The 25,606-nt window shown below is 39.4% G+C and overlaps 1 protein-coding gene across 4 annotated transcripts in view; it reads right to left on the bottom strand.

Annotated features, from left to right (window-relative positions):
- Positions 1–25,606, bottom strand: part of DIP2C (disco interacting protein 2 homolog C) — a 332,048-nt gene that overhangs the window by 116,664 nt on the left and 189,778 nt on the right. For all 4 annotated transcript variants that reach the window (XM_042801790.1, XM_042801791.1, XM_042801792.1 and 1 more), the window contains 3 exons: positions 21,472–21,582; positions 4,187–4,312; positions 3,132–3,341 (listed from right to left, as the gene is read on the bottom strand). In XM_042801790.1, coding sequence (XP_042657724.1) covers positions 3,132–3,341; positions 4,187–4,312; positions 21,472–21,582 — 447 coding nt within the window. The remainder of the gene's footprint in view (positions 1–3,131; positions 3,342–4,186; positions 4,313–21,471; positions 21,583–25,606) is intronic.

The raw sequence follows: 25,606 nt of genomic DNA, 5'->3' as shown, positions 1-25,606 counted from the left end.
GCAGCTTTTTCTCCCAAACAAGCTGGTTCTTCTGGTTGTCAGGGAATGGAAGGCCAGAGTCAGAGCTTTTTCCATCAGCTGGGTTTCTTCCGTACTGATGTGCAGGTGACAGAGAGTATTTTAAAGTAGTCTCCTGTATTATAAGTTAATATTCTCCCTCAGAACACATTAGAATTTTAAGGTTGTCAGAGAACTATCAGTCATGCCTTATAGCACATGTTTTTATATTTACTTTATTAGAAATCTATGTAACCTTTAATTCGGATAGAGGCCTTTGATTTTCAAACAGAAACATATTTGAAGCATATAAAAGAGACATTAAATGCACCTACAGGATTAAAATTTCTCAGTGAGATGCTTAACTCTTCATATAAATTTATAATCACAGGTAAGTACTGTGTGTTTTTCATTACATGAACTTTCTGAGCTTTGGGATGTGCTTTCTCTCTTTGATTATTTTTTAAAGACCTTAGAAATATATACAGTGTTGATCCAAACATGGATCAGAACATTAGATTTTTTTTACAGATTTCACTGATTTTACCTCTAAGTTCAAGAATTATCCAACAGAATTGTGATACCTATGCCAAACTAGAGGTTCTCCCCATAGCTTAGTACAGACACCTCAGTGTCTTAAAGCTGAGAATAAATATTTAAAGGATATCTATTCTGAACCAGAACTTTGGCCATAATACAGTAGAAGCAGCAGCCAAATTAAGTGAACAGTATAACATTAAAAGCATATAATAGCTTATGCAAATTATCTGAATGGTCCACAGAGCTGAAGTGCGATTACATTGTAGCCAAAACTTTTTATTAAATCCCTTCTCAGGACTGCATTACAATACTTAAACTGGAAAAATCTCCCTTTGATTCTGTGATGAACTCTGGAAGTCAAATCCTAGTGGCTATCAGAATGGAGGGGGGTTTTTTTGTTATCATTGAAGGTCTTTCCTGCTGCCCATTAAATTTGTATTTATTAAAATTGACATCTTCAGAGTATGGCAGTATGTCCTTACATATTCACAGATGATTTCTCTCTTGTAGGCTGATCTGTCTCTGGAGAACAACTCCCTGGACCAAAGAAACATCAAGCCTTGGGAATATATGTTGTGATCAAGAACAAATTGTCTCCAGTAGCTGAGACGCTTCAGAGATCAGGATTACTCTTCTCTCTTGCCTTCTCTCCCACCAAAGAGGATTATTCATTTACAATCACTGGCACACTGCCTCTGAAAGAGCAAGGCTATCTGTGGGACTATTTCAAGTCTACTACCTCTCAGAATACATTTAAATGCAAAATACACTTCTTCAGATTGAAAAGAAACAACAGATCCATTTAATTTCAAATTCTCAGGGGAATCAGCTCATCCATGAAGAAATATATCTTATAGTTATCATCTGTGCAGCTTCTCTTACATTTCCAGTGAACTTGGCAACAATGACTGATGGTAACTTCAAGATCACAGTCTCAATCTGTTAGCAGGTATCACTCACATTTTGTATCCAAATAACCTTTACTTTACTACATCACAACTACTGTCCAACTAGAGATGCCATTTAAGGTATCTTATTATCAGAACAAATGAAAATATGTATACACTGAGGTAGGCATAACGGCTTCATTCAAATGAGGGATCTTTCCAGTCAACAACAAGGCAAAATAGAACAAGTAAATGAAGTAGTATTTTTCCTCTTCTGTGGAATACTGCCATTTTAATTTAGCTCTATAAATGCTGCATTATTTACCGCAAACTCAGTGATTATAAAAAAGAAGACTTACTGTGCCAGATTTAAAATTACTGAAATGTCACATTATAAAGAAGCTATATTTAAAGACACATTAAGACTCGGTGTGTGAGTAATGCAACCTTTTAGAGTTTGGATAAATTTAATTCTCTATGCTATAATTTCCTCTAGCATTTCAAGATGAAGTCACAGAAAATAACCAAATGCAATGATTAATGTGTTCAGAAGCGTATGTGTTTCTACAACAAGGTTCTAAGCTATTCATTTAGCATGAATTTAAGAATACAATAGAAATTCTTCCCCTGACTGCAATTCAGCAAATCCAGGCCATGGTGAGATGATTACTTATCTGAAAATACAAGTGTTACATCAACCTGTACTCAGAGGGAAAAAAAAAAAAAAAAGGGGGATACGAACTACTGTCCCAGCAGATAAAATGAGGAACACTTAAGATGTTTTCATGTTTTCATGTATCTCATTACATATACCTGAAAAGGAATAATCTGTTGAGGAACAGTCACACAAAACTGCATTTCATATGTGTAGTATAACAGTAGCAAGATTGCTCTATCTGTTCCAATATAGATGCCAACAGATTTTCATTGAGACAACCAAAAATACACAGCCCCAGCAAGAATGTACCCAAAGCAGATGCCTCATACGATAAACAGCAGTTACTGGAGAATGAAGGGAAAATAAACCTTGCTTTCCACATGCCTAATCAAATAGCTGCCTCGTTTTAATGAAGACTAATGTCAATGGCACAGTATTCAGAAATAATTAATGTCTGTGAAGCTTATCCCTAATGGAAAGAAAGCTTTGACTTCCTAGGATCTTTTCAAAGGATATATAGCAGACTTTTCCAAGGACTACAATGGCTAGATATGCCAGCCCAAGTATTCTAGATTTAATTAAGGGCAGAAAAAAAAATTTTTAAGAGGACCTATTGTTAACAGAATTATCAAAAATCACTCAAATTATGTAATTAAAGTGGTACAGTAGTAGGGGAAACTTTTGCAAAAGTAATCCCTAACGGTGCACGCACTGATTTTCCTTACTGATGGATCCTACAAAGATCTCTTTTAGTGCTAAGTAATGGAAGTCATGCAGCTGAAAATTTTAAGATATTTGGGAGCCAACTGCTAGACCCTGTTTGCCACAACATAAGTTTACCCCCAAATCTAAATTTATACATTTTAAAAAATTTTCTCATTAAATAAGAACATCAGACTAACTCATCATATAATATATGTAAATAGAAACAATGACAGAAGAAAAAGCACAGGAAGGACTTTTATAAGGCTTCATATAGCAGCATAAGCTGAATGTGAGAAGCAAAATTCATGTTCAGCTGGACATACTCAAAATGTCTGTATACTAACCTATATGTGTTTGAGCCATAACATCAGCTAGTCTGTGTGCAGCACCACTGCCTCCACTTTGTGTAGAGGAGGAAGAAGTGGTTGACGTGGTAGAGCCGTGGATTGCTTGACTGATCCAATGTTCCATGTTTATACTCCCTTGACTTGAGGTGGGAGTTCCCTGGGAGTCGCCCTGTACGGAGCCTTCATCTTCTGAACCAGAAGAAGTATCTAGTAATAAAAACAGCCTGTTAACTTGCAGTGCTTTGGGGTTTTCTTAATAGTAATAAGGCATAATTATATTACAAATCTAAAGGTAACTGACATTAAGAAAAATTTGTGAAACTAGGCAAATGTAATTAAAAAAGTCTGTAATACTGAAAGTCCTGAAACTAAGTCAATTGCTAACTGAGTACCAAGAGAGCTTTCCTGCTTTAAGGCCATCGTTTGTGTATTACTGCACAAAACCAAGGGTAATAAAAAGACTTCTTTATAATGTGGCTTGAGAATCTTCTGAAGATCTCCAACCATGTATTAACATTACAGAATACCCAAAATACTTTCCCAAGCTCACTCCACAAAGTCTGTGAAAAACTCTTCCAATTGTAGAAAGCCCACTCCTCGGTGAGAAATGGAGTCCCAGCTGGATACAGTGAGTGTGAGAGTGCAAGAGATGTGGGGTATTTTCACAGTCTGGCAGGTAAAAAAGCAGATAAATTTGAAAAGGAACAGCACGACTAATTGTAAAGACAATGTTCCATTACAGTGTTAGGAAATAAACTAGAAACTTGAAAGGAACTTTGAGTCACAGAAAATAGGACAAACTGGCCATAGTTAGGTCCTCATAAGACCAAAATGACCACTGAAGTACCACCAACAGCAAAGCAATCATGCAAACCACTCCAGCTGACTATCCAACCATTCAGTTCACTTTTTCCTCTTCAAACATACCTCAATGTTATGCTCAGTGTGCTTCAAATGACATTTCCATTACTACCCATGCAGGCAGATCATTAGTTCATAGCAGCACAAAGAACCATTTTTAAAATTCTCATAAAATACACAGTGATGCTCACCTGGAGGTGTGTAGGCATCCATTGATGTTTGCACCACCAATGAACGTCGTTTTGAGGGCATGGGGACTGCCATTTTCCTTTCTTTATGCTTAGCAAGGGCTGCCTGAACTGCTTCTGTGTGGACATCTGGAAGGAAAAAGAGATTTCAAGCTAGCTTTCAGACAGAAACAAGCTGTTTCTGCATTCAGTCCACCTGTGTGCAGGTTCGTTTGTATGCCAGCTAGGCTGGTGACGCATATTGAATGATGAAAGGCCAGGAGCACATGGGATCTCAGAGAGACTGCTTGAGTTCCCCGCACTGTAGAAAAAGCAGTTATAGTGAAAAGTACCGTACCAACAAACAAGCCCTTTGAGCTGTACAATATTCCCAGAACAGTGCTGCAGTACTTGAAGAGTAGGAACTCTGCTTCCACATAGCAAACCTCTGCTTAACCAAGAGCTGTTACTTTAGCAACCATTACTGTTTTCAATGAAAGTGTGGTGTATTAACATTGCCCGATTTATAAATGAATGAGTTTTCCAATTTACACAAAAGTCACCCAGACAAAGTGAATGGGAACATTTGCTTGAAAAGTAAGAGGCATGTGAAATGCCACAATACAAATGGCAGCAGGTCCCCCGTTTCCAAATCCTCCTCCTGCCTCCTTCACTTGGCTTTATTCACAGAAAATTAAGTATTACACAGGTTTGGCCGGAGGTGGAATGAGATGGAAAAGCACCCTGATCACAGGCCTGGTGCCTCACAGGTGGGTGCTACAGACAGCTCACAGCAGCCTGCTCCAACACATCCCAAGTCTGAAAAAGGCAATTTATCATGTCTAAAAGACACTAGCAACATGTTTTGATTACTTGTGTTGTTTAGTGCAAATCTTTTCATTACTACCAAAACTATACATTGAATTAAGTCTGCTTTTAGTTTACCACCTTGCGCTATTTGCCTGCGTAGACAAGACATGCATGGGAGATTGTATGCAAAACACACGGCAGCCAACAAAAGTCATTTATAGTTGAAGAAGTTGTCACACACTGACCAGCTGGCACACAACTGGAAGCACATTAGATGTTGCTTTTTAACCAGTCACCGTTAGTTGTTGAAAACACAGCAAGTTGTGTGCACTGTTTAGCTGTTCTCATTTGTAAAGTAGGAGCATAGTCAAGCAGGTTTAATCCAGAGTGATCTCACTTCTGCTGCTGCTGAACCTGTTTGAAGACCACCCTTGTAGTCTGGTTTGGCAGCACATAGCCTGTTTCCTACTCCTGTTTCGATGTGGTAGCAGCTCTGAACAGGCAAATTTTCCCAAGAAAATCAACAAGAAAGAGAAGAGTATATGCATCTTTAAATAAAGAGCTGTTGGTCGGATCACATCAGTATAAGTAACTTGTTTTAAGTAACAACTGGGAAGGATGACTAGAAGCATTAGATGATACACTCTGCTGACAAGCCACAACATCTCATTTTTAATAATAGTGTTCCCTATCTTCTGCCAGAGTTTAAGCACCTCTCAATGGAAAGACTTCAGGGCAGAGTAAGTCTAAGAAGAACATTATCAGCTACTTCCGTGAGTTGTTTCTTGCTTTTGTTTTAAATCATGAAGAGGATGAGCACATCAGTGAAAGCAAAGCAAGAAAAGCAAACAGAAAAGCTGGAAAAGCGAAAGGTAAAAGAGTCATGCAGCTGATGGGCCAGAGGAAGATTGCAATGCTAACATCAAACCAGAAAACAATTTCTCTCCTGTCAAGTCATTATTTTAAAGTAGAAGGTTTAAGGTCTTTCTTATAATTAAAACCTGATGAAAACTTTATCTGAAAATTATCAGACTAAGAAAATAATCTAAGTCCCTACCTAACAGCATCTCCTCAAGATAAATTCCTACCTGCTCACTCTACACTAATGCCAATAACATATACAGGACTGAACATGCTCACTAGTATTTTGAGTTTCTTATCCAATAAACAGGGAAAATTCTTGGGTTTCCTTCGAAGGACAGCAATTAGATATCGACCAGTAAAAAAATGAGCTTTCCCTTTTAAAAAAACCCCAAACTCTACAGCAATTTTTGGAAGGGAATAAATTTTGCTGATCAAGACAGGAAGAATTATTTGTATATTATTGTATTTAGGATTAGGTTTTATTATTTTAGGAGGGAGATAAAGTGTAACTCAAATTCTTCAAAAGTTTTTTGAAGAAGGACAGCTGACAGAAAATCATTATTTAAATGCTTAGTGACAGCTGGACACTGAATCGTAACTTGCAAATTCTTTGATTTCTTTTTTGATGTAAGAAAGTAAACTCATCAGCCTAATTAAAAAATATTCTGCAAGGTTTTGATTTTCAAATGAGTCCACAGGGGTCCAGGAATTAAATTGTTTTCTTAATAAAACACATGCCTGTTATGTTTATTTGTAATGGGTTATTGTGGAATAAAACAAACTACAGATTACTAAAAAAAACAAAACAAAACAAAACTCCAAACCCCACAGGAAAGCAAAAACAATGGAAAAGATAAGAAACTCTGAATAAACAAGAAGGAAGCTTACTGGGAAGAAGGAACATGCACACCTGCTCTCAGCCCAGCCTGCAAGGTCAACTATTCTGAAAGCATTACTTAGAGTATGGAGGCTACCAAAAATACAGGAGAAATGTCTAGAAAAGAAAAGGCTAAGGACAGACAGTCCAGAGATGGTCCAGGGACTGTCAGCAAGAGCTTATAGGCTTTTTGGGAGAGAAGAAAAAATAGGCAGCAGAAACAGTCAGACTTGGATGGAAAATCTTTTCACAATGTTCTCTTCCAGGAATAAAACTTGGCTAAATGAAGTGTCTCTAAGCATATAACGAAAGGCTAAGGATTAGGTAAAGAATGAATAACAGCCTATATAGTTTGTATGGTCTTTTAGAATGAAAGCCTAATGATGAGTTCTGAAGATGCTCTTCAATCTATTTTGACAGTCTTGTATAGAGTTGGACTTGTTAAGCTATTGAACAGCATTCAAGCCATTCATACCTAGAGACTAAGTCCCAAAGTATTTGAGAAATCAGAGGTGAGGGAAAGCCAGATTGGTACTGAAGAATGACATTTGAGAACTCAGGGGTTACAACATCTATCCTGTAACCACATCAAGGCAGAAACATTAAGTAGGTTTGTTCCCACCACATATCACCTTCAGGTATGCAATTTCCATACACATGCTTTGCTCTTCTCCAGGTTTTAGCTTTGTTCTTCTGATCTACAAGCCAACTTTGCTGATATATCACAAGGCACATTAACCAAAATACAACTAATAATCTCATTTTGTAGTTTCATGAAGCATGGATTTAAACCTAAACTGAAATGTACATTCCTCACCAAAGGGTGACCCTGGTGATTTGCTTCTCATCAACTTGAGGAAGAGTGTGGTAGCTCTTTGCCTTTATCTTGGTGAAAGATGGGCTACAGTGTCCATCACATTGTATGAGATCCACTGCTTGCCCACAATCTGTCCCTAGCAGCTACTGAAAAAATACAAGGAGACTTGTAGTAGGAATTTATACAATAGTAATTGGAAGCTCCTTGTTCACTAAAGGAAGGAAACCACATTTGTAATACACACTGTGACAAAGTATAATGACAGTTAGAAAAGATAACCGAGTTCCCTGGGGACAGGAAGCTGCTTATATCCCCCCACATCCCATCAGCACAAAGCAGTTCGTATTCTCCACATATCACACAGAGCATCAGCAGAGAACATCAGATTAGAATTTCAAACCATCTCTGGCAGGGTGATGCCCCTCGTATTGCAGGTCTGACAGAATTGTCTCAACTGTCTTCTCACTCTGACCTGGCACACTCAGGCTAACTGAATTCATCGTATCGTGATTGAGCATTGCTTTAAAACACAGATTTCTTGTTGAATTTTCCTGAAAAAAATTCTTCACATATGAAAATTTTGTCCAGAAACTCTTATCCACTATAAATTTCCGACAGAGTTTCAAACACAGATATACCTTGATGCAGTTGCTCTCAAGCCTTCTGAAAAAGTCCCAGGTGTAAGTGGAAAGAAAATGCTTTAAGGTGAAATGGTCTTTTATGTAGAAGTCTGTGACATTCTAACTACACTGTTACAGTTGATGAAATGATTCCAGGTCCTGACCCTTCAAAGCACTCCTACAGGTAACAAAATCTTTATACTCTTCCCACCTGGCTTTTCCACAAGCAAGTCTCAACATCTAGAGTATAGAGTACCACCACCTCTGTGTACAGTAGTAGGAACCAACGTGCAGTTCCTTATCTTCTATTGTCCTCCACTGTTTTAGGTTGCCCAACCATATGTTGAATCCAATTTGTGAGTTTGTACCCAAGGTATTAATAAATAGGAAAAAGTAAAGCAACATTTCTGGGAAAGCTATCTGCTTAACTTGTGACACATATTTCTTCTAGGCTGCCTGAAAATACTTAGCAAACTTCAGACAAAACAGCTCTGTCCCCAGTCTTTTCTCTGTTGCATTCAAGCATTTTTGTTTGTTTATTCTCTCCCTTAACCTTTCTATGACAGGATAGTGAGGACAAGCATACTTCTGGGAGCAAAGTCAGTAAGTGAAATACAAAGGAAGTGGAACTGTAAAAACAAGCAAGTGGTAGGGAGAAAGTTTCCCTTCAAAGAGCAAACAATATATTAAATAAGAGACGAGCATCAAAACAAAAGGCAGATAAATTAAAACTGGCATAGAGAATGAGGGTCCATAAGCTCAGACTCCCAGAGTGATGACCCATGGCTTTGGCCACCGAGTTCCACAATCAGAAACGCTCATCTATTGCAAATAGAGGTAAATTCCTCATTCCATCAGCAGGATGAATTGCCCAGCCTTCCCAGGAGGTGCTCTGCTTGGTGCAGTCACTCTTCATTTTATTTATCTTGTAATCTGGCTCAATGTTGTGCTCCTTGTTTAACTGAAAAGGCTTAGTAAAAAAAAAAAAAACAACCCACTAACATACATTACTACATAACAGCAGCTTGATATGAACACCGTGTTCTCCATGGTCTTTCCCAGCTTTAATCCTCAGTGTGATCTAATGGCTGCATGTTCAACAAATCAATGCAGTTGATTGTCCATGGAAAAGGGAGAAAGCCCATCTGTGCTTTCCGTGGAACAAAGTGACATTCTACCTACGCTGGCAGGCTGCTCCAACGGGACCCCACTGGCCTAACAAACCAGCGGGAGGCTGGAGAGTCAGAGTCGGCACACAGCCATGCTGCAGGGGTGAGCTCAGAGACTGTACATTTTAAACGCATGGTGACGTGGGAGGGAGCAACCTATCCTCAACAGGGAGAACTGGGTGAAAGAAAATGTTAGGGAGAGAACTGTATTAACTGCTGATAGGTGGGCAGTGTTCAAAGGTTAAGTAATAATGCCCAGAAATATCTAGAAACAAACACTGTTAATCACAAATTCATCATAGTTTACCCCTTTTTCACAGTGTTCTTTAACCATTTATTCCCTATGTTTTTGATGACCTAGAACGTAATTTTAAGGGGGACGACACGAAAATTTTTTTTTTTTTAGTCAGTATGTTGACATACAGAAAGAGAGTCTGGGCAGGAGTTTTAGTCTGGTTTGTCTTGGCTCTGAGATAGGCAAAATCTTTCCTGAACTTTTGCTGAAGTCTTTTCTGTATAACATACTTTCTCTCCTCCTTAAACAAATGTATGGTTATTTATAATAGGTGGTGAGTTTCCTCTGTGACAAGCTGTCCTGTCCTAGCTATTTACTTTGGGGAAGGCAGTACATATGATCCTTCTCGGCTTTGATGAGCTCCACAAGCAAACAGCCGCCTTTTCCTGAAGCAAGAAAGCAATTGTTGTGTGATGAAGAAGGTCAGCCATTTCCTAGTTCACATATGGAGCCATGCTGCAGTATCTCATGGTTCTCTACAGCTGCTAGAAGAGCACTCTTCTGAAGTGTGCATCCTCATTTGGCATGAAGCATAATCCTGACTCACCCTTTCCCTTATACCCCATGAAGAGGGATGCCCTATTCCTTACTTGGGCCAGATACAGTGTCCTTGAAAGCTCTGAACTGTAACTGAGACATTTGAAATAAGCTGCATATTCTTAGTCTTCCCACAGACTTTTGCAGCTTGTAGCAGGAGAATGAGCTTGCTCCTTTTTGTTCAGCTCTTTTTTAAAAACCAAAAACCTATTCAACAAATTACAGTTGCATTCTTCTTCAATGTGGAGATGTTGTTAAAATTTTCCTACATGAGTTTAACATGCCTCAGTGGCTTCCTTTATTCAGTATTAGCTGCATTTGCTCCATAGGCATGTCAAACACCCAACATACTGCAAGCAAAGTGATACTGCCTCACAGATCAGGGATCTGGGTGTCAGTTCTGCATGGATCATGAAATAGAGCACTCCTATGGTAAGCATCAACTACATTAAAAATTTCCACATTATAAAACTGTTCCTCGCACCCCTCACAGAAAATGCCTCAGCACACCAAAGAAAAACATCATCTTCTTTTGCATTTAAATCAGGTTTTGTAGTTGTGCGTCAGGTAGTTCTCCTGCATCTAATTTATTGTGCAGCCCTGTTTCTTCTTAGGACAAGAAATTAGACTTGCTGTAGACAGGAGTTGTGCACTGCTAGAATCAAGAGAGCAGAAGTCTGTTTCTACCTATGTTTCAGATAAAATATATTAGTTCTGTTGTCTTTGCTTGATTTTTCGGTTTCCCAGTAATTATTAAGCTTTGATACCCAATCACCAGCTGTTTAAGAAACGCAAATATGGAAAAACAAGCTGTTGCCTAATTTTTGGTGTACAGGTGCAGAATTATCTAACATAGTCCCTACCATCTTCTGCAGTCTGGTATTCCAGTTCTGCAGTAAGGGTACTCCCATCCCTCCCTTCAGGGGACTTATCCCTGGAAGAATAAAACTGCTGGGAGACATACCTAGATGTGATCTGATTCATCCATTTCATCTGTTTGTTCCTTTTCCCTCACGTAATTCCACTCCCCTGAGCTATTTTAGTCTTTTTTTGATTTAGCCTTTGGAAACAATCTTTCTTCCTTTGCTTTAATAGCCAATTCCTGGTAACATGATGATACGACTGGAAGCAGGACAGGCCCTAAGGACTGTGAGAAGGTTTAGCATCCTTGCTTTTTACAGGGCAGTCCACAAACACAACTGACTCACACACAAAATGGCAGATTATTAAGATCAAGAAGGCTGATGCTGTGAACTAATGAGCTGAGAATGCCAAACAATTTTTAATAAGAGGTTATTTATGTACATATAATACATACTTACGTCTTATCTATATTGCAGTAGAGGATGAGCCCTGGTGTCAGACATTTAACAAACAAGTAAACCCACAAATAAGTCTCTGTCTCAGGGAAGCCAGCACGTAGGCTGGCATCAAGGGGAACAGCTGGAAGCAAGGTGGCTTGCAGGAGGCAATAGGAGCAAGAGCAGTTCTGCTGCATCAACACATTGTGCAACAGAAGAAACCTAACAGCTTCTAAGTTGTTCCAGTGAGACAACTGATACTACAGGAAAACAGCACTATCAAAGGTGAATTTTGGCTGAAAATTCTAGATAAGGCAATGCTAAGTATAGCAATGGTATGTTAAGTAATTATACAGAGGAAAGGTTGGCAATTGCTGCCTTACAGGAAACTAGTAGTTGAAAGCATTAAAGTCTCTTATGAGTTTAATCAGACCTTTGTTGTAGCTACCATGGAAACGAAGGATATACTGAGAATTCATTTCCTAATACGTGGCCTGTAAATACTCTGAGTAGAGATAATTTGGTAGCTACATCTATTGGAAATGCAATCAGGACATACTAAATAGGGTGAGACATGGTAAATGTGGTATCATCAGAACAGATTACAGTTAGGATTTGTCTTTAGATTGTCCTGGGCTGACAGCACTGACTTACTTTCAGGCAGATACAGGGCAAGTGATTTTGTAAAAACTGCTGTAGTCATCCAACACAGATGAGTCCTTGGAAGATCACCTCACCCTTGGGAATGAGACAGTAAGTCAGTCCACATAGTAACGGATCTTTGCTGTGGGTGATGCTATAACAAAACAGTCTCAGAATACTTTCACAATCTCTCTGGGTATTAAGATAGGAAAGCACATAGCCCAAACAGTGTGACACCTAATTTATCTCCAGCTGCAGGCAGGTGTGCTGTTAATTCTGAAATATGGCATTCACAACAAAAACAGTGAATACTTGACTGAATGCAAGAACATCTGCTCTAAGACAACACTTCCTTATACAAGGACAGAAATACTGTTGTGTACATTTCAAAAAACAGTTTAGGTGTGTAAGTTTCAGTCTTTGGGATGTTTAAGCTATATATACCGGGTCTCTGGTTTTACTGGGAACTGGGGATACATGCATATGCAGGGGAAAGTTCTGCTGACTTCTCATGAATTTGGGGCCAAATTTTGTTGACCTGCACAATTTTTGAGAATGAAAAGTCAGCATTTTATAAAACGTGCACTTCCATGAACATGTCACCAAAAAAGGCCTAGCTCTTCTAAAATGGTGCTCCATGCACTCTGCAAAGGGCTGAGCTGTGCCATCATTCAGCCGCTGCAGAGCACCTCCCAGGCATCTTCTGTCCACCTCCTGAATCACATCTGAAGAAGCTAGAAGCTTTGTATGTTCTCCTGTGGTCAGAAAGCTTAAGTCTAAAGCAGAAAATCATAGCTGTCATCTCCTGCTTTGGATGACAATGGCAATAATCCCTAATTCTGGGTGGAAGGAAGGTAAAAACTGAACATGCAGCTGGGAAAGCTGTATGGGCAGGCTGTGAAACATGTGGGTTACTTGAAGGAAACAGAGGACACCAAACTATAAGACCGAAGTCGTTATGACTCCACTGCTATTCTTGCTGAAAGGCATAGTCTTCACTTTACTTTGGATTCTTCAGGTATTTTAATAAAATTGATTTTAAAATTTTTGTCTCTAAACTCTGAGATTGAAAACTATGTTAACTCTACTCATAAGTGAAATAAAAAAACAACATGCAGGCCCCCCACTAATAATTTCCATCCCTCCATTTATTTATTATCTTATTTGTAATGCAATCTGGAAGTCAGCTTCACATAGTGACTTCATCTCAGGCCCCCTTATTATGTGATCTGAAGTAAATCAACTTTCTATTTGTTTCTCTCTGGAGATCCTTGAGTAATTTTCCTCAAGAGTTCTGCAATTATCCTTACAAATTTTTCTGCTGGGTTAAAAGCAAGGATGTGGTCATAGAAATTACATAGTCTCAAAAGGTTTTCTTCAACCTCTTTTTTGCCCTGATTGAGTTGTGGCTTGAAATTAAGTTTTTAAGTAAGCTAAATCAAATAGGAAATTAATTAATTTCTGAATAAATGTGTCTACAGCCTTTTTAATTAATTCAGATTAACTCTTCCGAGTAACCCTTGCTCAACTGAAGGGTTAACAAATTCTTTGTTTTATGACGAGCCACGTGTATACTTACATGCAGTCCTGTCTTGATACACAGCACATTCATCATACTTTTCTTTCTCCTTATTCTTTGGAAAAATTCTAAATTATAACAGTTCAATAAAAATGATTCCTCAAATCTTCCCATTCCATCCTTTTCTCTACCATGCACTATAACTCCTATATTCTCACAGTGGAATTCTTTTTGTCAGTTCTGGCAAGATTGCAGAATGAGATCTTGAATGTCCTTTCAAAAACACAAAATATAAGATACCCATATATTTTAAAGTCACCATGAGGTAAGCTGTAAACTCACAAACTGTCAGCAACCTTTGTTACAGTTCATGCACATGCTTACCTCATGGTCAATGAGAACAAATATGTGGTAAGGCATGTACTGAAGCTCCTAGAGCAGAGCAGCTCAGGTACCAAGGGTCTGGTGCCAACTTCTCCCCTAGGATTTCGGCCTACAGAGAACGGCCTTTCATTGCTAGATCCCTGATTTCAAATGCCCCTCAAGCCTAGTTTGGGATGATTTGTTTTGGAGTTCATTGATTTCATGCTCAGCATAAGCTGTTCAATCTTTTCCCTACTGAACCACAGTGTGGGAAAGGTGGCTCAGGAATTTGAACTGGGAGAGTTGTAGTTAGGATGTGTTCATTTTGGCAGTATCTCCAAAAATCTCCTATATGAAGATGTCTTTTAAAAGAAGTGATGAGTGCACTTAGAAAACGAGCTGTTCTCTGCAGTGGTGGGATCTCTAGGGCAAGGGTTGGCAGCCCTCCACAAATGATGTACAAGACTGGTTTTTCTTTCTCATCTTCAGAAGCTGGGAAAAAAAAACAGCAAGAAGGAGAAGGGAGATACTCCCAGCTGAGAGTCTGGGTACCACAACCACCTTATCAGCAGTATCCTTCCTCCATGCTACTAGCTGAGAGATGCTGACTCCACATATGGTATTTCTCAAAATACTCCAATTCTCAGCTCCTAACTCTAGGCTCACCCACTGCCGTGCCTTTCAAAATCTGTCCACACAGTTCATGTAGCACATGTGCTCTCATCTGCTGGTCTTTCCTCTAGGACACCACGAACCCTTAGAGATAGAGGCAGTGCAATTTCACTTATGCTGCTACTTCCCACATAATTTCTGACATCTGGAAAACTCAGTTTTTAGAGCTCACTGGTCTCATTTTTCTTAAGCACTACACTTGCTCCAGGCCATGCAGAACACTGGTCATCTTCAAGGCCTCATGAGAAACAAGGGATTTAATAAGCTTGGCCCAACCCATCTCATATCCTCATCTCATCAGAGGAGAATTCTACAACAGAAATCACAAAGCCAAGAGCCACTATCTCATTCCTAATACAGGCATGTGCATTTGAACGTACTACACGTGATTCCCTATCACTAAACATAGATATTAGTTTTCGTTTTCAGGGGTTTTTTGTTTGGTTGGGGGGTTTTTGAGATTTTTTTTTGTGGTTTTTTTTTTTGTTTGTTTGGTTTTTTTTTTGTTTTGTTTTGTTATTGATGCATACTTTCTGTGTGCTTACATCTTGCTTTATTGTGGGCTTTTTTAACTGACAGACAGGAGCTGTGGACAGGTTTTGGCACATAAGGTGCTCTGGTTTTCAGCATTGGGATGGAGAACTGAAGATTTTTGTTCTGGCATAATCTAAAGGGCACAGGGGTGTCAGTCTGCAAAAATGAAGTTGGGAAGGACCTTATGCTTCAGTTCTCCATGTATTGAACACCCAGTTGAGGTAAGATAACATATTTGTTCTCTGGAGTCAAAACATGTGCTGAAGGTCTCTGAAGGAGTTGCTCTCTGAACCCCGCAGACCATGACTGGCTGAGAAATGCAGATCTGGGGGAGATTTACTGTGATCAACAAAGCTATTTCTGATCATGAGGATCTGCCCAGTTTACCCACGGGGTATTTCTTTAGGAGCTGCCACAGCAGCAGATGCTGCCGTACTGCGCTGCAGCCTTTATGTGGCAGCAGAGCTCATCCCTGCTCCACTCCACCAGAACAGCTACAGGCAAGGGGCCAAACTCCAGCAGCAGTAACACTTCAGGGCTGCACTGTGGAGAGGTTACAGATCACTATTTTAAGCACCAGATTAGTAAGACTGTTTTTCCAAAAGCAAGACAGTCTATGATGGTATTTTAAATAACGGTGGCAGAAGCTACAGGTCCTTCTACAAGGGATTTCAATGTTAACAAGAGCAGAAAGTAGCCAATGCTAACCAGGGAGCAAAGAGGTCCCTAGTGACCATACGGAACATACACAGGGACAGCATCCTCTGAAAATCTCAGTGTTCGACTGAGTTCATTTAGACAGCATTAGAAGACTGTGAAAGCTAAGCCATTCGGGTTACCTACTTGTTTACTCCACCAAATAATTCCTATCTCCTTATCTCAACACACCATACCAAGTCCATGGATTCACAGCTTCCAAAAGTACCTCAGAAACCTAGTTTCTAAATTGCATTTAGGAAACAAAGCTGTATTTTCAAATACAGCTACATCTACATTACCATTATTAACTTTGTACTCAAGTCTGTGCCTGATTTTGCAGTAACATCACTTGAGCCAGATCAAGCCAGATGCTGACATCTATTCTGCATGCAGAGACAGAAGTGAAGTGCAGGTCAGTTTTCCTTTTACTTGGTTTTCTTGTCTGAAAAGCCACTGGTCAGAAACGCCTCTTGGTGATAGTTACCGATCCAGCCTACAGCGACATTTGGTTTCAGTATCATCTTGAGCCCCCAGATAATGTTATAGCACAGGCACCGGCTAAAGAATGGCAGCTGCTAAGAGAAAAACACTGCCATGATCTACATTTGGCAAACCTTTCCAAATAGTGTTCCTAAGTGAGTAAATACTAAGAGAATTTTTATACTCAGTAGTAAACAAATCAAAAATGCTTAAATACTTTTGAATTCATATTAGCTAAACTAGCTGCCACATTTGTATAAAGTAAATAATATAGCTTAACCCTGTACTGATTCAGGGTTACTACACTTATAGCATTATGTATTTCTTTAAACATCCGAAAAAATGATCAAAGCAGCTGACATTTTGAAACATAATGATTTCAGGATCCCTTCCTGTATAAAAAGAAACAGCCAGGAAATTTTAAACCATTTTGGTTTTAAAGAATTAGTCTAAATTCCCAAAGTAGGCTGAATTCTAAAATCAAATTATCTTAAAACACAAAAATGTAACAGGAACATTTAGGAAAAAAAATAGCTTCCATAAACTCAGAGTCAATTTTATTTAGAATCTAAAAATCAGAGAAACCAGGTTTTCAGAATTATAGTGTTGAAAAATTCCATTACAACATTAATGAAATAATAATAATAAAAAATACTTCAGTGAGAAAATAGGTAGGGATTTAAAATGTCATAGTCTGACATTTTCCATAATAAAAGAGCATAAGTTCAAGGTGATATTAGTGGTAGCAATGATTTTGAGTCTCCAAAGAGAGTTCATTAAACAATCTTTGCTGACATCTAAATTTATGCAAAAAGCAGAGGCATGGAAGGAGAGTTGGATGACTTTCAGGATGTTAAGATTTCCAAATAGGAAAACCTTACCAAGACACAGAAAAATACTTTGATCAGAGTTGCACTAGAGGACTTGTTTGCAAGTGCTAATTGAAATAAATTCTGAAAAAAAACAAAACAAAACAAAACAAAACCTAATGAAGGGGAATGTTTTCCTAGAAGTGAATTACTTATTGGTTAAAGACTGCACATTCATTTTGTTTTGGGCCTCTTCCACAAAGATGTGCCAAATACGACAACAAACACTGAAACTGGGTAACAGCTAGGATCTAGTAATCACAATATGATCAGAGCAGAGATGCTAAAGTATTAAACACAGCAAAACAACAAGTGAAACAAAGACATCCACCTGAAGCAAATCTGAATCGGAAGACAAGATAACCAGAAAGAAATCTGACTTTTGAGTTTTTAACCTGCAGTAATAAGAGCGTATGAGTCCTGTGACCAAGAAGGAAATAGACTTCTGATCTCACAGGGATGATGTGCAGAACGGGGGAAACAAAATTCAGGATAGGAGCATTGCATTATATCTTAGCAAATCTCCTCTGAAACTAAATCTAAACAAGATGATCTGATAACTCTTCAGAATTGAAACAGAAGTTTACACTTACTTTCACTGACATTTTCTACATACAGTCTTCTTTTGAGTGAGTAAAGATGTGGCAGCTGTTCAAACCAATTTGTTGGAGAGCTCAGTGACTTGCTGAGGAATCATGCTATACAGCAGTCAAGGTAGAATTCAAAGCCCTGCCACAAGCCCCCAAAGTAGTCAAGTTTTTGAGTTTTAATACCAAGAACATTTTAAGATCAGCAAAAGAGCAAATTTACACCATGGTCCTGACTTTCCTAAGATGAGACTCCTGCACTAATAACAAGAAACTGTTTGCGCTCAATTCCTTACTTTTCCTCACAGCAACAGAGTTTGTGTCTGTTATTTATGTATTATGCATTATTTGCAACACTTCACCCAAATCCTAAGGCAGGACCTTATGTACCATTTCACTGAACAAATGCCTTCCTTTTAAGGCAGCAGGCAGTAACTGAGACCAAGAAACATCAACAACCAACTCAGAGCACTCCTGGGTTATCCGAAGAGACACACAGGGAAGACATGGATGATGTCTCCTTTCATCCATCCCCAAACTGACTCAACATCTTGGTTTACAAATGGCAAGCACAGCTCAAGTGGACGACTTTCAAAGCACAGACAAATACACGTTTTTAATAGAACTGCTCTGGAGAATCACAGCTTGAAGGTTTGAAGACCACAAACTAGACAGTTTCAGGAATAGTATTTTTACATGTTTAAAAACACCAAGCAGAAATCAGACAATTTTTAGTGCAGTGTGAGAGAACCTTCTAGGAGCTTATCTATCAAGGAATTGTTATGCAGATACCATAAGCATTATTCAATTAAAAACTGGCAGCATCTACAGTGTGAACGCAAGGTTTCTGAGGGGAGGGGGGAGTTTTTCAAATTTATCAGAATGGTTTGGACATACATGAACTTTCTCTGCCAACATTTATTGTTCCATTTTCCTCTAAATGGGACTGGCAAGCTCTTTGACTAATGGAATGAACCAGAGATATGTTACAAAAGGTTTAATAAGGAATTCTCTGTAATTTTCCAGTTGTGTCAGCACAGTGCATCTGACTGTCCAGCAAGATGCATCTCTCAAACACAATCCAGAACTTCCATATTTGGCTCCTCCACGTTTTCCACAACCATCAGTCCCTGGCTCCTGACTCTCAGCTCACAGGGGTGTCTGTCTCTGCCACAATGGTTGATGGGTGCTGCTGACTACAGCTCCCTGACCCTTCAGCTGCAAGAGAGGCAGCAGGGGACAAACCAGCCCATGGCCTTTGGCTGTCATCTGAGAAGGGTGCTTAGACTGCTGCAGTGCCTGTAGCAGTTGAAAAAAACAGCTGAGCACACCTATCCTTCATCCAGTTAAGGTGTAGTACATGTAGTTTATGCCTCCAAAGGTAAGAGTAAAGAAGTTTCAGAGCTCACCTTTCCTTCAGTTATAAACCAATCACTTCCTTTACTTTGTATTATATCTGGAGCAGCATCATGAAGAGACTTAGATTCCATTCATTTGGAAATGAGATTTTACCCTTTTGTTCAGCTCTGAAATTAATTTTATCTTCCCTTTATCAGTGCTTCTATTTAGGGCACAATGATGTTCCTAACTTGCTATACTTCAAATTAAATATTTTTCTTATGGTATTCACCAAACTAGAATCAGTACATTAAAATCCAGCTGTGCCACAGAACCACAGACTGGTGGAGGTCAGCAGGAACCTCTGGAGATTATCCAGTCCAACTTCCTGCTCAAAGCAGGGTCACCTACAGCAGATTGCGTGGGGTCATGTCCAGTGGGGTTTTGAATATCTGAAGGATAAAGACACCACAACCTCTCTGGGTAACCTGTGCCAGTGCTTAACCACTCACAGTAAAAAAGCTTTTTCTTATGCTTAAATGGAATCTTTCATACTTCAGTTTGAGCCTACTGTCTCTTGTCCAGTCACTAAGCATCACTGAGAAGAGTCTGGTTCCATTGTCTTTACTTCCCCCACCAGGTACTTATACACATGGATGAGATCCTCCTGAGCCTTGTCTTCTCCAGGCTGCACAACCCCAGCTCTCACAACCTCTCCTCACATATCAGAGGCTCTGTTCCTTAATTATCCTAGTGGCCCTTTGTTGGACTCAGTCCAGTATGTCCATATCTCTTGGACTGGGGAGCCCAGCACTGGACCCAGCACTCCAAATGTGCCTTACCAGTGCTGAGCAGAGGGGAAGGATCACCTCCCTCGACTTGCTGGCAGCGTTCCTGCTAGTGCAGCCCAGGAGGCTGTTGGCTTTCTTTGCCATAAGAGCACCTTGCTGGCTCATGTTTACCTTGTTGACCACCAGGACTTTGCTGCCAGGGTGCTTTCCAGCCAGTGGGCCACCAGCCTGTCTGAGTGCATGGTGTTATTCCTCCCCAACTGCAAGACTTTGCGTTTTCCTTTGTCAAACTTCACTAGATTCCTGTTTGTCCACTCCTCCAGCCTGTCCAGGTCCCTCTGAACGGCAGTACACCCATCTGGTGTATCAATTACTCCTCCCAATTTGGTATCTGCCAGTGTATGAAGGGTGCACTCTGTTTTGCCAGCAAGGTCACTAATGATGTTATTAAGCAGCACTGGACCCAGTACCCCTAGAGTACACCACTGGAGACTGGTGTCCAGCTGGACTTCATGCTGCTGGTCAAAATGCTCTGAGCTCAACGCTTCAGCCAATTTTCAGTCCACCTCACTGTCCACTTATCTAATCCATACCTCATCAGTTTGTCAATGAGAGAAACTGTCAAAAGCCTTACTAAAGCCAAGGCACACAACTTTCACTGCTCTTCCCTCAAACTCCAATGCACTCATCTTATTGTAGAAGGCCATTAGGTTGATCAAGAATGGACTGACCTACCCAATAGGGGGACTTCATAAATCCATGCTGACTACTCCCAGTTACCTCCTTGTCCTTCATTTTATTTAATAACAGCTTCCAGGATTACTTGCTCCACCACCTTCTCAGAGATCGAAGTGAGGTTGACTGGCCTGTAGTTTCCCAGATACTACTTCTTGCCATTCTTAAAGACAGGAATGAATCTTGCTTTCTTCCAATCCTCAGGAACCTCCCCTGATTGCCACAATCTTTCAAAGAATTGAGAGTGGCCTCACAATGATGTCAGCTAACAATGCATCCCATCATCTCCCATGGATTTGTACATGTTCAGTTTGTTCAAACATTCCCTTGTCCTGACCCTCCTTCACGGAGGGAAGGAAGGCTGTCATCAGTGAAGACTTTCCCACAGGTCTCAGGGACCTTGGATTCCTGAAGGCAAGTGTCACCAGTAAAGACTAAGGCAAAGAAGACATTAAGTATCTTGGCCTCTTCTATGACCTCTGTCACCCAGTCCCCCGCCCCATTCAACAGTGGGCCCACATTTTCCCTAGACTTCTTTTTGCTGTTGATGTGCCTGTAGAAGCCCTTCTTGTTGCCCTTCACACTCAATGCCAGATGCAATTCGAGATGTACTTTGGCTTTGTAACTCCACTACTGCATGCTTGGATGGTGTCTCTGTATTCGTACAAAGAATATTTCCCATGTATAGCTACTACATGAGTTTACAACAAAATTATTTTTAAAAAAGCAAAGAATAGAACCAGCCATTTCAAATTTTCATCCCAATTCTGTGGTCTTCAGTTCTACTTACCCGATCTATAGCGCTCATCCCGTGACCCTGAGGACCTGCGACGGTGATATCGAGAGGAAGAGGACGGTGTAACAGGAGTTCGACGTTCTTGTGGTAACGCCTGGTCCACTCCTGCATTAATTAATAATAAATAAAAAAAAAAAAAAGCAAGTTCATTATGATTGAATTCCAAAAGTTAATAGTGAGGAGGATTTCAGCCTACACTAAAAGTAGAAAATGAACATTCAGTGGCTAAATCATGTCATGTCAATTGGTTACACAGTACTTGCCTCTGGTCAGCTTTTCTGGTATGGTTATTTTCCAGGTTCTCTCTAAGACAACATTTTGCCAGGATCATAGACTACATAAGAAGAGCATACAGACAGTAAGCTTGGTGGTTTTTTTTTTCTCCAAACAGGTGACCTTTCATAAAACATTATTTAGGAAATACTTTAATGTGCTAATAAATGCAGACACCATTTCAATGAATCTTGAAGTCTTCCTGGTTGAAATTGGTTAAAAACAATTCTCAAGAACTTAGCCAGTGCATACTGCCCAAAACTTCATGTGATTGGATAAAATCAGCTGGTGACAACACAATGCTAACCTACGGAAACCAGATACCCTGTGGGAAGGGAATTATATTAATATCTATAAGCATTTTCTGCTACCAAGGGCCAAAAAGGTAACCAATAACTGCACTAAACCACGCTGAAAATTTGTTCCAGAAAAACAATAAAAATAACTCAGCCTTACAATATATACCTGTCATATCTCAGTGTGCTGGGCTTTAAACATCCAGTATTTAAGATTCAAACTTTGTATTCATCCCTTTTCCATAGTGAATTTGTTTTTGGTTTTGTTTTTTTTTTAAATATGTATTTTCTTGAAGGGTCCTTCAACGACAGTAGTAGTATAGCAGCAGCATTGTATATAAACACTTCTATAAAGTGATGTTCCCTGACAACTTCCAAAGAAGAGTGTAGTGAATTACTTAAGCAGGAAAATTCAAACACACAATAGGAAAAGAAAGCAAACCTGCATCTGTAATAATGGCACAACATGCTACCCTGTTCTCTTACAGAGAATAACCAGAGTAGAGAAGCCCAGTAAGTGATGAATTCAGCTTAGAGCTAACAAAGCACAGAGCATTAGGCACTGTGATGCACAGTGGCAAAAAAAAACAGGAGCACCTAAAGAAATTAAATAAATTATTTCCTTTTATTTTTTGCCTTTAAAAAGTAATTATGCACTATGAGTAACTGTAGGGACAGAAGTAAAATTGGACTTTTGCACTTAGGGTTGAAGGTAGGAAAGATCTGTTAAAATTACTCAATTAAATCATTATGAGTGACTAATACATTGAGGTTGGATCCAACAAAACAATGTTTGGAAATAAATTCATATTTTTCAACTAAAACACAATGTAAAAACTCTCTACTCCTATTTCTAAACTATTCAATGCCTGCTTATTGGAGAGGGATAAGAGTTTACTTTTGTCGAAACAACAATTTTTATGTAGAATACAGACCAATGGAAAATTCTGTGTTGACTTCACTGAGTCTCAATTATGTTTCAATGGACTCTTTAAAAGGCATCTTTTAAAAAAGTTAGCATTGTACACTTATTTATTTGTGAAAACAAACTGAACTCAAAATACAGCTTCTCTCTTACATCTCTGGAATATCAGCAATGTCAAGTGTGCTTTGATTTTGTGGAGAAGTGGCTGGTTGACTAAAAACATACTTGGAGTAAAACCTCATAGATGCGTAAAAGACAGAGTGAATCCATAAATTTTATTCTACTCAGGTTGTGATTAATAATTCATACTCTTAAATCAAATAAAATGTCTTCACTGAACTGCTCTGTCTCCACACTATAGTACTGTGCAATTTCAGTTGCCCTCAAGCCCTCATATTCTTTAAGGCACGTGAACCTAACTTCTGAATCATTGAAATAATCATAAGAAATATTTTCTTCTCATTTGTATATTTAGAGGTTTTCTTTCTGTATTGGGTCACCCTGAGAACCAGCAATATGAAGTTAGTAATAAAATTAATTTTGATAGAAAATTTTCAGTCTGTACGAGATGCTAACCACCATTATTCACCTCAGTCCCTATCCACATTGTCAGGAATGAGGTATGTTTGGAAATCACATATATATATAAAAACCATAAAGAAAACACACCTAAAAATTGTGCATCTAAAATTGCTGTTGTGTGACATAGCTTTTGTAAAGAAAGCAGGGCCACAACATCCCATGGCAAATGACTTGTGCAGGGCAATGGCACTTGGAGAACAAACAAAAATAATTCAGGTGTTGCTACTGAAGTACAGCATCATGATTATACAGGAAAAGGGGATTAAATGCATCCTTCCAAAAACAAAATCACATGCAATAGGCTTTAGAAACACTGAGAGGAAATCAAATTGTGAGGAAATGCGTTATTTACAATGAAGTGCACAGCTGCTCTAGGAGGGAGACCTTCTGGGTAGACCTGAAAGCCACTGGACAAAATCTATTCAAGCTTGTTTCCTTCTCCTGGCCACATGGCTATGAGAAGCCTCAGGTGTCTCAGTCTCTTCTGCAGCTGTGGGCAGTGCACAAAGTTCTTTTTCAAGGTGTAAAACAGACAGTGCACATAAGGTAACTTCAAAGACTGACCCTGAGGTTGCAGAGGACAGGAGGATGCCCAATTTAGCACTGCTGCCCAGGGCACCCTCTAACACTGCAAAGGGCTCTTCTCTCCTCCCGCTCACTACCGAGAGTATACTGCTACTTGTTCCTACTACAGATACAGAAGTCTCTCATCTGATCTTAAAATTGAGACACTTTAACTAGTTTAACCCCCTCCTACTTTGTACCTGTATGTTTGTTTTTTTCGGTAACTCTCTTCTGACACAATGGCTAATATGGAGTTTCTTCAAACGGTTAGGAAAGAGACAGTCCCAACACCCTACACTAGCTAGTCATTTAAGGCCACAGCAAAGTAAATGAGAATATCAAAATACCTCCTGCTTTTATGAGGTCTGAGGATCATTTGATGGCTTTATTTCCCTCTGTCCCATAAATACAAAAATAGTGAATAAACCTCTACCCAAGTATGGAGCAGGACATGTGAACCCAGCTTGCTGATAGCACCAATTTACATAAGGAAGATAAATCTGCACTAAAATATAGAGGAGAAGCTCTCCATCAGCCATGTGCAGGGAGATCTCTCTTCGTATGAAGTTCCTTTAACGTGAGAAAACACAAAGCAGCACCCCACTTTGGAGAGACAGTAAGAAACCTGATGAGAATTCCTTACTGACGGGGCTGGAGCAGGAATCATCTGGCACTGCCTGGACTCACACCGCTTCCCGTGCACCCGCTCCCTCGCACAGCACCAGGGATGGTGTGAGACAAAGTACACAATACAGAGAACCTACATGCTGCCATTCCTGAGTGATGGGTGGAAGTAAAAGCCATATAGAATAATGAATACCATGAAATCAGTGAAGTGTTGCTATAAATAGCGAAGCAGTGTTCACAGCAGAATTGTTCACCTCTGTGAAGGCTCTAGCAATATAGTGCAGTAACAAGCATCTTTTTTTTTTTTTTTTCACTTCTACTTCTGAACATAACTAAACCCAAAAAATTGATAGCTTTCACAGCCAGCACACAGGGTCCGTGAGCTATAGTGCTAATGCTTGTTCAAGTGCAGCTTTGCCCAGATGCATTTGTGAATTGGTGGAAGCAGTGGCATAATGGGTTTTAAGAATTCATACTTGGATTGATTCCTAAATTTAAGGAGGCAGCAGAGCAATGAATGGCTTTCATAAAAGAAAGGACAGTGTCATGCCAGTGCCCTGTGTGCAGACACAATCATAGTCACTGTCAAACTGGCATCATTCTTAGTAACACCATAGTCTACTCCAGACTTGCAGCTAAAGCAGGACTTCAAAAGGTAAGCTTAATTAGCACTAATGATAGACTTCTTACAAGTCATGAAGAACTGTAGCAAAATATATATGCCTGGAATACGTTTTATATAAAAGGGTGGGAAATCAGTGTTTTATGCTCATCACATCACACATAAGCATTACCAGGTACACTGGAGCAAACAGCAATGTTCTTAATACAAGTATTAGCTCATTTATCTAATGCTGCTAAT

Source organism: Tyto alba, unplaced genomic scaffold (genome assembly GCF_018691265.1).
Source record: "Tyto alba isolate M040663 unplaced genomic scaffold, T.alba_DEE_v4.0 Super-Scaffold_38, whole genome shotgun sequence".
In the NCBI taxonomy this organism is placed as follows: Eukaryota; Metazoa; Chordata; class Aves; order Strigiformes; family Tytonidae; genus Tyto; species Tyto alba.
This window is presented reverse-complemented; position numbering and strand designations above follow the sequence as displayed.